Source organism: Lycorma delicatula, chromosome 7 (genome assembly GCF_047948215.1).
Source record: "Lycorma delicatula isolate Av1 chromosome 7, ASM4794821v1, whole genome shotgun sequence".
Lineage (NCBI taxonomy): Eukaryota > Metazoa > Arthropoda > Insecta > Hemiptera > Fulgoridae > Lycorma > Lycorma delicatula.
Window position 1 is genome coordinate 90,108,410 of NC_134461.1, and position 13,156 is coordinate 90,121,565.

At 30.2% G+C, this 13,156-nt stretch overlaps 2 protein-coding genes across 4 annotated transcripts in view; one reads left to right on the plus strand and one right to left on the minus strand.

Moving 5' to 3' along the window:
- The first annotated feature begins 269 nt into the window (after positions 1-269).
- LOC142327465 (regucalcin-like) lies at positions 270-7,956 on the plus strand. Of its 2 annotated transcripts, none has more exons than XM_075370564.1 (7): positions 270-425; positions 1,922-1,996; positions 2,862-3,034; positions 4,690-4,899; positions 6,174-6,413; positions 7,068-7,180; positions 7,663-7,956. In XM_075370564.1, exons 3-7 carry the CDS (start codon positions 2,866-2,868, stop codon positions 7,879-7,881), a joined length of 951 nt encoding a protein of 316 aa, XP_075226679.1. In that variant the 5' UTR covers positions 270-425; positions 1,922-1,996; positions 2,862-2,865; the 3' UTR covers positions 7,882-7,956. The 2 variants fall into 2 exon arrangements, with proteins under 2 accessions (XP_075226679.1, XP_075226680.1); XM_075370565.1 differs by having other exon boundaries at positions 273-387.
- Positions 7,957-8,000: 44 nt separating this feature from the next.
- The window catches only part of LOC142327463 (trafficking protein particle complex subunit 13), a 59,887-nt gene continuing 54,731 nt past the window's right edge, over positions 8,001-13,156 (minus strand). Inside the window, exons 8-10 of one of the 2 annotated variants that reach the window (XM_075370562.1) lie at positions 9,511-9,611; positions 8,907-9,054; positions 8,001-8,824 (exon numbers count right to left, since the gene is read on the minus strand). In XM_075370562.1, coding sequence (XP_075226677.1) covers positions 8,729-8,824; positions 8,907-9,054; positions 9,511-9,611 — 345 coding nt within the window. In that variant the 3' untranslated portion in view covers positions 8,001-8,728. The remainder of the gene's footprint in view (positions 8,825-8,906; positions 9,055-9,510; positions 9,612-13,156) is intronic. The other variant, XM_075370563.1, reaches the window with a different exon arrangement.

Sequence of the window (13,156 nt, forward strand, 5' to 3'; positions counted from 1 at the left end):
TGAGAATGTAAAGTAGTATGTAATATGTTTATCCACACACACACGCGCGCACACACACGCGCACACACACGCGCGCACACACACGCACACACACACACACACACACACACACACACACACACACACACACACACACACACACACACACACACACACACACATACATACATACATACATACATACACAAACATCACCACCTTCCCCCTAACCACCACCACCACCACATACTTGTAGATAAAAAACTGATTAACAGAGAGAAGAAACAATTAAACAATAAAACATAGAGCAATAATGCACAGTATTATCACAAATAAAAAAATCTTGTGTATAAAAAATGCTGTTATATAAATTGTTAGCATTAAGTGAAAGTTTATCATAAACACATAAGTAGATTTCTAGTACAAAAATATTTAGCAAGATACAGGTAAATTTTTCTAAATGTTTTTAATCTTGTTGACTGTAATATCTTTATTTTTGTAATTGTGAAATGAAAAAAGTAGAACCATTTTTCTGCATTTGTTAACATTAACTTTAAGATTGTTGAAACTGTCACAATTTGTGTATTTTATTGTAACTAATTACAACAGGCTTAATCAAAGATCAAATTCATAAAATAACTTTTGATAAGTTTTATTGAAAACCTTTAATGCAATTTTGAGCATGTGCTATACTACTCTGCAAAATTATACCAAAAAATCAAAATTTATATTTTTATTTTACATCCAACTGGATGAAATCCTGTCTTACTATATACTAATAGGACAGTCTCTCATACTACATAACTTATGCATCATTCCACCTATTTTATTTTAAACTAATATTATAAATTATATACAAATCGTATATATTATCTATGTAATATAATTTTGAGGTTGGTGAGTGTAAACGTAAGGTTAGCAAGTTTGCTAACTTTGTTTAATTAACATTACACAAATTATATAATTAATAAACAAATTACAATACATAAGGGGTATATAATACACATGACTGTACTGGTAGACTGCATAAAGTAGTACCAAATTAATTTCTAAAATTGAACATATAAACCTATTTCATTAATTAAATCTCCAATATTTTATTTTATAATTATCTAATTTATAATTAAATTTTACTTTTAATTTTCAAAGTAAAATTATTTGATCATCAACCATTTTAACAAACATATATCTTGTTTTTTGTGTGCTACAATGGGATGTTCATCCCAGGTGTGCTACAAGATTAGCACACTAACATTAACTGAATATTAGCACATTTTTGTATACACTGAACAAGAAGCAGAAATTTTTTGAAATGTGGGCTTTCAGATATAAAAGATCTTTACTTTTGTCACAACTTGGAACAATTAAGTGGTTCAACTTATAGAAAGATTACACATGATAAAGCTTACAGTTTTGCTGACTGTTATTAGCAGCATTGATTTTATATTTTTCATCATTGTTAATTAAACCATTTGTTGCTTGACCTGGTTTTTCGCAATACCACTCCCATCTTTTTCATACATCATTTGCATAATTGAAACTATCTTACCTTTGGTCATCTTATCAAATAGTCTCTCCTATAAATCTGGTTTATAGTTGTTAAATGTTTTAAGTGAATCAATAATAGAAGCATTCATAGATATTATAAGCAGGATAAGTCATTGCTACCAGCCAGCTATCTAGAGGGAATTTTTATTTCTGCAGCAGATTTGTAGGCAGAGCTTTTCTCAAATAAAACTTTTCCTTATTCTTGGTCAGATCCTGCTGAGAACAATGACCCAAAAAGCCAGTATGTAGGCATGATGTGTGGGGGATATACCCAGGCAGTATTTTCTTTTCAATGGAAATAGAACTCTATACATACACACACACCTTTATTTAACATTATCCTGCTGGATGTATTCTACATTTTTTTAAGCAAATTCATTGCTTTTGATTTCAGGTGTGTAGGTGTCTTGACATAAATTTGATTGGCAGAGTAAACTTTTAAGATTCTAAATTTGAATTAAAATTTAAGGTAAGATAAAGCAATTCATTTTTATTGGTGTAAATAACCATTAATATAGCTTTTATTGGTGTAAATAAATCTACTTTAGCAGCAAAATGATTGGTAGCTATTGTACACTATTTAGTTCGATTGAAATTATGTAAATGGGACAATAATTAAGAGGGTTGAACAAGTATTTAGGATAGTCTAAAAATGAAAGCGAGATTTGATGAGCATCCACTTTTATTGAATTGTTTATTGATTTGTGATGTTGCCTTAATAAATTTAAGGCATTCTTCTTTAATAAAGATTTTAAAGTGCATTGCAACTTTTTGAATTATGGTTCTCTATGGCATTTTTATTTGCAATTTGAATGTTAACTTAGAAGTCCATTCAGTATTATTCACAATTATGTAATAGTTTGTCTAGTGTTTACACCTAAAAGATTAAAAGTTTTGAAACCAGATTGAACCAGGTGTCTCCTATTTATCACACAACTACATTATAAAGTATGCACATAAAACATAAATAATGTAAAAGTAACAACTATTAAATTTATTCATTGTAATGCTTAAAATCTCTAGGTGTTTGTGTAGCTTTTTGTATGTTAAAACAGTGATAATATAATTATGCCTTTTCTGAAAATTAATAGTGGAATTAGTTCTAAAATATAAACTGAGGGGACTATTCAACAGGATTTAGTAACTTTCAAGTTACCACAATTACAAACATGTAAAATTGGTATTTGTAATTGATGTAAAAAGTGACAATTACGATTTAACACAAACAACCCTGTATGTCAACAGCCCCTCAATTTAGCTGCAGACTCCCAATCGTAAAATTAAAAAAATAATTCTGAATCAATTTTACATATTTTTTTAAATACTTTTTCCAGAAAGATGTCTAGTCCAATAAATGTTGAACCTATAACTCACAAGATCAATCTTGGTAAGGGTCCTGTCTGGGATAGTGCTTCTGAACGTCTCTACTTTGTTGATATGTTTCAAGGAAATGTACATTCCTACACACCAACTAATCAAAATGTTCATAGTGCTTTAGTTGGATCTGGTAAGTTTGTTTACATTATTACAGATCAAATTTACTACATAAATGTTATATAAATAAACTGAAAATGTTGTGATGAAGGGAAATTTAAGAGTATTTTTCTAATATGCATTTTTTATATGCATATGCATTCTCATATGTATTTTTACAAAACAGCAGTAAGCATTGTGAGTGGAAAATAAAGTACACATCAACCAATAGAAAGTGTGAAGTAGCATAAAATTGCTCCCAAGTCATTGGAGCTAAGTTGAAAGAGGCCAACATTATTTTCAGAGTATGAAAGTCTTGCCACCAGAGTGCATGATACAGGCATCACCAGTACCAAGAAATGCTTTGCTAGCATCTTACAAGGGAGCACATAGAATTGGAAATTGTGTGAGACACAAGCTACTTTCATTTAATTTGTCAAATAAGTCAGCTGGAACACACTCATAGCAAAGGGACTAAATGATTGATTGAAAACTAAAAAAGTGAAGGAATTTAACTTTCAGCTTGATACTTTATTTGAAAACAGAACTGTACTGGTGGTGCTAAGTTTTATATCTGGCTTTATGGAAGATTGCAGGCTTTCATTTAAAGCAAAGCCCCTGAAGCATTGTGTAGACCCACTGTGCTATTCACAGGGAAGAAATACATCAAAACAGTCCCACATTGATTCAAACACATGTTGTACTACACTTCACAAAGGGTTTCTCATGGTAATGTGTAGTGTCTCATACATTTGAACTACGATAAGGAATACAAGTATGCAAAACATTTTGCGACATAAGCTGATTGCTTTGAATCGTTCCCTGCAGGGAAGCTATGGAAAACAGAAATTAATGATGGTTAGGGCAAGGAATGTTTTCCCTTGTTGTAACAATTTCTGACCTCCATTTTTCTCCTTGAAGCAAGAGATTTATTTTTGAAGAACATTTAAAGCAATTTACATGGAATCAAGATCCACTTATTGCCATTGGCGGCTACATTTGTATTAGTAATGCTGCAGAAAAGAATATGATAAAATACATTGAAAGCTAAATTTTGCAACATTGGAATTAACCAAATTCCCACTCCTAAACTAAATATCCACTTCTGTGGTAAAACTCATAGAATCAATTTCATTTTGTGACCTTATTTATGCAAAATTGAGTTTTTGGGAGTTGCTGTGATAAAATCAAGTATTATGTGAAAATCAATCTTGAGAAGGAAATAAGGGGTGGCTGTGTCCAGTTTAATTTCACAATATGAGAAAATTTATGGCAATCACAACAGGCTCATCCATTCCATTATGATTAAAAAAGTGTTTTTGTATAAAATTTTATGCAAAAAAATTAGCAATTTCGCAGTGGTACTAGTTAGAATTTGACATACGGCACCTTTGAATGTGCTGAGAACAGTGTATAAGGGGCTAAATGTTAATCAGAGCTGTAATTCAATGTTTGGGTTTTGTTAAATTAAAATCATAATCTTCAGAAATTTATATTATTTATAAATAATAATAATTTATATTTATTTATATCTTTATTTTATACAGATGATTAGATCAACTGTATATGAATTATCTGAGCAACTCAAAACTCTAAAAATCGTAATAAAACTAAGAACATCTTATCTTTTTATTTTGACTTTATTTTCTATAGTTAAAAACATATTCACATCTCATGACTTTGTTACAGGAACTTCACAACCTCTGGCAATCATAGTCCCAGTCGAAGGAGAGAAAGAAACCTTTATAATAAGTATGAAAAATGATTTAGCAAGAATAAAATGGGATGGAGAACTGAACAAAACATCTGAACCAAAAGTTTTTCAAAGTTTAGAGCCACGTGACAACACAAACAGAATTAACAATGGAAAGGTTGATCCAAAAGGTCGATTGTGGGCAGGTAAAAGAACAGACTATATCTGTACTATTTATAAATTGAAATAAAAAAGATAGCGAGTGAACTATTTCATTGCCTTGGGATATTTAATACCATAGTTTAGAGCATGTTTACTTGCTAATCGGTAGAAAATTTGGTTGAAAGGTTGACAATTAGGTTTCAGGAAAATAATGGTGGGGTAACCATTATGGCATTGACTAATTTTATAAGGTGAGTTCAAGAACAATAAACTGACATAACTATAGATCTGAAGTAAAAATTTTAAAATGTATAATGGATAAAATATTTCTAAAAGAATTAGGTTGCAGTTGAGTGGAGCAACTATCAGAAGAAAGAATGACAGATTCTTTTGGATGATTTTAGAACTTTAAAACATCAGTCTAACTTTAAAAAGTGATGAAACAGAAAGATTAATTAGGAATTAAGAGGTGAAACAGAACATAGTTATATAGTTGTATTAATTGGGTAGAAATTACAAAGGATGGCTGAATTAAGATAGAAATAAAAATCAAGCAGCGTTTTTACTTGTTACTTTATGCTGAAATATGCAGTAGGAAAAGCAGAATGAAATAAAGCTTGACATGCCACAAATATTACATTGTACATACTTGTATACAATACACAAACAGTACCAACCTTTAAAAATGAATGCGTAAAGACCCATGAATTTGATAAGACAGTACATTCAATACAAAGTAAATAAACATAAAAACTGAAGTAGTTTACTGTACCTAAAAACTAGAAAAGATGTATAAAAATTAATACATATAGGAAACAATCTTTGTGTACATGTTAAAGTAGTAAACTTCATGGGAATGCAATGTGAAAGAAGCTGAATGTCTTGAGGAAAAAACAATCTTTTCTAAAGAAAAAAAATGGTATCAATGTAAAGAAGCAATGTAACTTTAAATTAAGGGGTTTAATAAGGTTAGAAAATGAGGCTGAAAAATCATGACAGCCTCCATTTAGAGAATAACAATAAAAATTACTACAAAAAAAATTAATATTACTATAGTCGGTAAAATAGCTTTTTACACCTTTGCTATGAAAATAAACTGATATTGAAAATAAGCATATTCCACCTTCAGTACTGTCCAGTTAAATGACTGAGCAATAAGTGAAGTACATTATTAATGCGAAAGAACTAGTTGAAGTAGTACTGAATAAAGTGTAACTGATTTGGTGGTTTACAGAAATTAGTAAAATGAAATTGCATTGTTGTATAGTAATTATAATTATATATAGTTTTAAACTGCATTTTCATGATTTAATTTTAGGAACCACAGGACGAAAGTTACCACCAGCAGAAGGTGCTCCTGAAGATGAACTAACATTTGAACAAGGAGTTGCAGGTTTATACTTGTTAAAAGACTGCCGTGCATTTAATAAGGTATTAAATGGTGTTTCTGTTTCCAATGGTTTGGAATGGAGTAGTGATAATAAAAAATTCTTCTACGCAGATTCAGCAAAAAGGGTATTAGAAGTTTTTGACTACTGTCATGATGCTGGAAAAATCTGTAAGTTTACAGTTTCATACCTACTTTATTTACTTTTACTATCTTTTATCCCTTTCAATGCCAGATATAAAACCCACAAACCTTTTTTTTTCTACAAGATTGACCACAACCTGATTGAATCAAATGAATCCAACTTTTGACTAAAATTCATCTTAAGGTTATTTCACTACCAATTTTTTCAGTATTTGAATTTCAATAACAATAAAGAAAAAAACAAACTGGTCTGTTCCTTGAACCAGCTACTTAGGTAATCACTGGTCTGTACTAGCATTTTCTGCCAAAATTCATTCAGTGCAAAGAAATGGCATTAGATTGACTGTATGGAGGATGGTCTTATAATTCTGCCATGTTTCTATATGTTTCTAATTTCTATCATGGAGGATGGTCTCCTATAAACTGTAACATTTCGAGCAATGTGAAGATTTGTTTGCATTGTAGAGCATACACACCATCTTGGTGAGGAAGCCATGCTGATATGTAACTTGAAGATTTTGGCAGAAAGAAGTAACTTTCTGAGGATAGATCCCACAGAAAATGCAAAATCAAATTGAAATAGTGATTAGATTTCTGACCAAATAATTATTTACAATAACATTTCAAATTAAGTGTACATTTTATAACTCATACATTTTAAAAACTCCCAATATTTTTCAGGCAATCCTAAACCAATATTTGATCTAAAAGAAAATAATATAAAAGGAGTACTGGATGGAATGACCTTAAGCTGCTGTGGACATCTCTACATAGCAAATTATTTAGGCGGTTCGGTAAGAAAACTTTACAATAAAACCAATTTTTCACTGTAGTACTAAACTTTGTATACAGCTGAGCTATTATAAATAGCTATGAGTATATAATATAAAATTTATATATTGCATAATTTTTTTTTTATTAAATTTAAACTGATTTTTAAGTTATAAGCTTAGATTTTTACAATTTACCTTATAGAAAAAAAATGTTTATGCAACAAGCTTATTAGGCCTTATCCAAAGAACTAAATGTTATACACCATAAATCACTACCACCAAAATTAAATGTAATTCAACCACAACTGCTTTATTATACCAGTTAACTAATAATTTATTAGTAGCTGGCGTAGTAAATCAGTTTGATACAAACTGAAGTAACATTCATTACATTACAATTTTGATTTTCCTGATGAACCTTGTTAATGATTCTTTTAACAAAAAATACAAAAAAATTTCAGTTGCCTTAAACACATATTTGTATTAATGTTTTTAACTTTCAGGTACTTGTTATTGATCCAAATACAGCTCAGTTGATCAATACCATACCAATACCAGCTAAAGAAGTGACATCAGTCTGCTGGGGTGGACCACAAAATGATATTCTATTTGTAACAACTGGATGTTCTGAACCAGATCCATCTTTACCAAATGCAGGATGTGTTTTTCAAGTAACTGGCTTAGGAGTAAAAGGATTTCCAAATAGAAATGCAGTCATATAAAATATGATGAAGTATTATACTAGTAAAATTTTTAAATAAGCATAAGGGTAGTTAAATAAACTCAAAATTGAAGTATTTATTTTGTATTTATTTAATATTTGTTTACTCAAAATTCAAAATTGTATTTATTTAATATTTGTTTACTCAAAATTCAAAATTGTATTTATTTAATATCACAAGTTAGTGGTAATAAATTATAAAGGAAATGTTGTTGATCATAACTGAAGATAAAATTGTAATTTAAAATAAATTATATAATTTATACAACAAATCATTTTTATTTCAAGAAACTGATCTCATAAGAGTGTGAACAAAAAGTAATACAAAAAGCTTGTGAGTTAGACATTAGCTTTCAAACAATCTGATATAATAAACAGATTTTCAGGAACTGAAAATTAACTTAAAAAAAAAAAAATAATAAAAATTTAAAATACCTAAAAATTAATAAAAATTTAAATACATACAAATTCATAAAAATTTAAATACATACAGTCAATGCAGCATTGATGATGGATGCACTGTTTAGAGAGTGGCTCTCTCCTTTAGTGATATAATTGAGAGTTGGCAAAGGCAAAAAGCACTAGAGAACTATTATTATAAACCAGAGAAAATAATTTAATACATACATTACAGACAAAAAACATTCAGGAACTGAAAATTAACTTGGGTAGGAGGAAATTAACTTTGGTAAACATAATCATACATCTCTTCCTCTTAATAGTGGCTCTCCGGCTCTCCTTAGTGGTGCATAAAAGTTACGAAAAATAAGAGAAAAGAAAGAAAATATAATACATATATTATAACCAGAGAAAATAATTTAATACATATATTAGACAAAAAAACACAATTATTGAACTTCTTGTGTGACGTATATTTGGGCCAATTCATCGTAATCGTATGTACGTTTCAGAGAGACATCTTTTAACCTGATCCCAGAAATATTCTGCGAACAGAAAAATTACATTTACAAATTGTTTTCACTTTACAAAAACAAAAATAAAATTTTCATCAGTAATAAAATTTACCTGCAGTCCAGTAGCAAGTGGAATAACACAAAGTGGTAAGTGAAGAGATTTTCCAGGTTCCAATTTACCCATCTGTCTACCCGAAACTGAACACCATGCTAAACCAGTACAAGGTTCAAGGCCCAATACTAAATCCATTGACCTATCGCTGCAACAAAAGATGAGAATATAATTGTATGATTCCCCCTATACCCCAAAGTAAAAAATATGATGGAATATACAGAAGGATCATCCAGGACCCCATATGCAGTTGTATACAACCTGCAAAACAGGTTGAAGGTTGAACAAACAATATATAGTTGATTTGCATTTAAAATGTTAAAGTATTAACTCATACCAAGCAAGTTACACTTTTTAGGTGTTCCAAGGTCTATTTGAATCATCTGTAAACTTTGTTTTTTATATTCATATGTTGAAATTTTCTTCTTTAATAAGTAGCTTTCTTATGATAATTAAACATAAACTTAATTATGATGGCAGCATTCTTATTATATATATAATGTGTGTGTGATGAAAAGTTTTAGCTGTTATCTTAATATAAAGCAAGTATTATCCCATTATGATGACCTAGTTCCATGATAAAACTTAATTTATTTAAATTTACCATGTATTAATGATCCTGCAAAGAAATTCAAATGGTTTTTCTATTTGTACAATGTTTGGCAATTCTTGTATTGATAGTCTTATATCACCATAATCAGGAACCTGAAAAAAAATTATAACTATTATAATAATAATATAAAACTATACTAATTAAATAGAAAAGTTAAATAATTTTTTTAACAATTAAATAGAACAAAGTATTGATGACTTATAACAAAAGTTAATTACAAAAGTAATTAACTTTATCATACTACCTTATTAACAACTACCTTATAATTAACTAATTACTACCTTATTTAAAGCAGAATGAACAATTAGTAAGTTATCAATAAAAAATAATAGCAATAATATTAAGAAGATGATTTAAATAAAGATGCAGCCAAACTATAATTCTTTATTTCAGTACCTTAATCATAGAAAAGTACTCAATTCTTGACTTTCTTCTTAAATTTAAAAAAAAATTCATGTGGAATTAATTAGTAAATAAAAGAATTAAAAGTTAGGTTCTGAAAGACTAATTTAAAATAAATTAAACCCTACATTAATTTTTGTTTTCAGAGAGTTTAATATTTTAGTAACAAAGCCCTATTAATAATTTACTTACAAAATTTAATAGAAATCAAAATATTGCCATCAATCAGGATGGGAAAGTTTCTAATGAATACCTTAGCTTAATGCAGTTAAAAGATTTAAAATCTTATATTCTTGAAAATATGAACTTTCAGTCAGAAAACTTTATCGGATTGATACTTAAAAAACTTAATCCTGCTGAATTCATTCATTTTGAATGAAACCTCAGGATAAAATGAAATCATTCAAATAATTAACTCACTAAAAATGAAATCACCTTCTGATGTTGATAAGATAAACAAGGTACGTTTGAAAACATAGTGCTCTTTATTGAAAAAAGCTTTATGTTTATAATGAATAACTGTTTTCAAATTGGCTACTTTTCATTTGATTTTAAAGTTGCAAATGTGATTCCTTTATTCAAATCTGGTCACAATTACCATCATATAAGCTTGTAGAGTGAAGACTAAACAAACATTGCGTTTACATCCCTTATATCAGTGCCAATTAACTACGCGGTCGTATCTATATACAACACAATAATCATTACTCATATCAATCGCTGTATAATTAATTAGTCATATAGTACTCATGTAATCAAACATTTTGTTACCACATACATGCTGAACTTAATATTGGCTGACGGCAACGGTAGCAGCTCAGATGTCAGCAGGAGCACAGTACATGTACGTGCTTACACAAGCATCACTCCTGCCGCATAGATGACTGCACAGTTCTCCTACCATAGCAGCGCTGTGGCCCCACCACTCTCAGGTTCCAATAAAAGAACATTCATGAGAGTGAATTTTCAATTCATCATCATCCACCACCTGGAGAAGACCGAGAAGACCAAGAAGAAGAAGAAAATGGAAGAAGACAGAAGAAGTTCCCTAGCTGCTTTAACGTGGACCTCCCAGCAAATGCCAACATCCCTGCTGAAGCAGCAGGCCTGGCTGGCCTGCCGAGGGAGCCGCCGGATGCGGACACTACCTTTCCACTCCAGCTCGCTTCAATCGCCTTGGCCGGCAGACTCAGCAGCAGGAGCCAGTCCATCGTGGAATCGCTCAGGGAGAACCACCTTGGCCACGTCAGCAAAAGATGACTAACATCGACTTGACACTGCGGGGGTATGGGGGCCACAACTGCCACACTGTAGTGGGGGCCCAACTGCTGAAGGGAAGCCTGGTCTGATTTCAATGGACAAGCCGCACTCCCCAACTACAGCCAAGCTGACTTCGCTGGAGACTAGCTTCCGAACCCAACAGCTCTTCTCAGAGCTATCACAAAAAATGGCCCTTTTCAGGGCTACCACAAGGTTATAAATTATGAGTCGTCAAAAACAACCCTTTTCAAAGCTACCAAAGATTATAAATTACAATGAAACATCCTATTCAGGGCTACCGTAAGGTTATAAGGTGATATGTGTCATCGAAGCCATTTGGTGACAGTTTATAAATTTATAATATTAAGTCTTTCAGTTCTATTAAAATCCTTGATCCTTTCATACGGTCACTCTTTTGTTCTCTTGTTCAATTTTAGTGTTTGTTACTTATTTATATTTACTCTAATTTTATTTAAAGTTAATATACCAGTATATGCAATTTTTTAAATTTACTGGAACATGTGTGTAGTGCCCAATTATTGATATCCCCTCCGGAAAAAAAAGGCCACAGGAAAATCCCTTAGTCGTATAGAAAAACACATCATTTGAAATACTTACAAAAGAGAATTACAAAGTAATCCAACAGTGCTGATTTCTGATGTTGTTAATAAAGCTGCTAACATATGTGGAAGTTGTGCTGCTTCAGTGTACAACATAATTTGCGAGTATAAATTTACTAATGAATTACGGTCTCCAAAAAAAAAAAAAAATTCCGAAAGTAAATTGAAGAAAAAAGTTGACAATTTAGATAAAAATTTGATTCATAAAAAAAGTACACCAACTTTATTTATTAAAAATGGTTTAGTGATGGGTTATCTCCTCTGGAAAGATAATTTGGTTATTGACTTAGACAAAACCTTATCAGTCATGTAAAAAGGAACGAATTCCAGCCATGTCTTGGAAAAAGGATATCAAAATGTGATTTAGTTTGAAAACAGTGATTTTTGAAGAGGATGAACTTAGGTGCAATTATTGCAAAGGGTTTCACATATTAAAATTAATTTTAGTCTGTATAAAATTGATGAGTTAACAAGATCCAATGGTAACACCATGCTTCAATTACCTCCCTATCATTGTGTACTCAACCCAATTGAGTTAATTTGGGAACAAATCAAAAGTTACATAGTGTCAGAGAATATTGTTTTTAAAATATCTGATGTTAAAAATTTCTGCTTAAAAGCCATCAATAAAACAGGCCAGCAGGAATGGAAAAACTGTAAAAAAAACATAACACTATAAGCTAACTGAATAGAATATAAGTAACTTATCAAAAATTATGGTGAACATAATTAACATCCTAGTGGTTAAATACCTAAATAAATTTAAAATGACACAAAACAAGGAATTTGGATTTCAAAAAATTTAAGCACTGATGCTACAACCAAATTTGTGAAAATATCTTAGTTAATAATTTTACAAAAAATAAAAACTTCAGCAATATTTTTTAGATTAGGTAGAGCTTTTGATAATGTCCCACACTCAATACTATTGGAAAAATTAGATGACGTAGGTTTTCATGGAATATCATTAAAGTTGTTTGCCAGCTATTTTAAAAACAGAATTCAGTTTCTTTTATTACAAGAAAAAACTAGCAAAAAGTATTTAACACAATTCGTACTACCTCAGGGCACTGTTTTGTAACTAATAATACAATTTCTAATTTACATTAATAATTTAATTAAATTAAAGTTGGTAGGATGTAATATTATTTCATTCACTGATGACTTTGGTGTTTAGTGGTTCTTCTTGGAAAGACGTTACTTATAATGCTGAAATGGTATTTATGACAGTAAAATCATGGCTTAATCAGCATACTGTCATTCTAAATTAAATTACTTAGGAATTTTCTTTGACCCATATCTACAATGGGATAAGCACATTAAACACTTGTCAAAACTTAAAATACCTAATTTTT

Excerpts from the sequence above, each read along its gene's own strand:
- LOC142327465 (XM_075370564.1), top strand. The coding sequence starts at position 2,866 with ATGTCTAGTCCAATAAATGTTGAACCTATAACTCACAAGATCAATCTT. Across the intron at positions 3,035-4,689 it reads TAGTGCTTTAGTTGGATCTG|GAACTTCACAACCTCTGGCA; the intron begins GTAAGTTTGTTT and ends ACTTTGTTACAG. Across the intron at positions 6,414-7,067 it reads TCATGATGCTGGAAAAATCT|GCAATCCTAAACCAATATTT; the intron begins GTAAGTTTACAG and ends AATATTTTTCAG.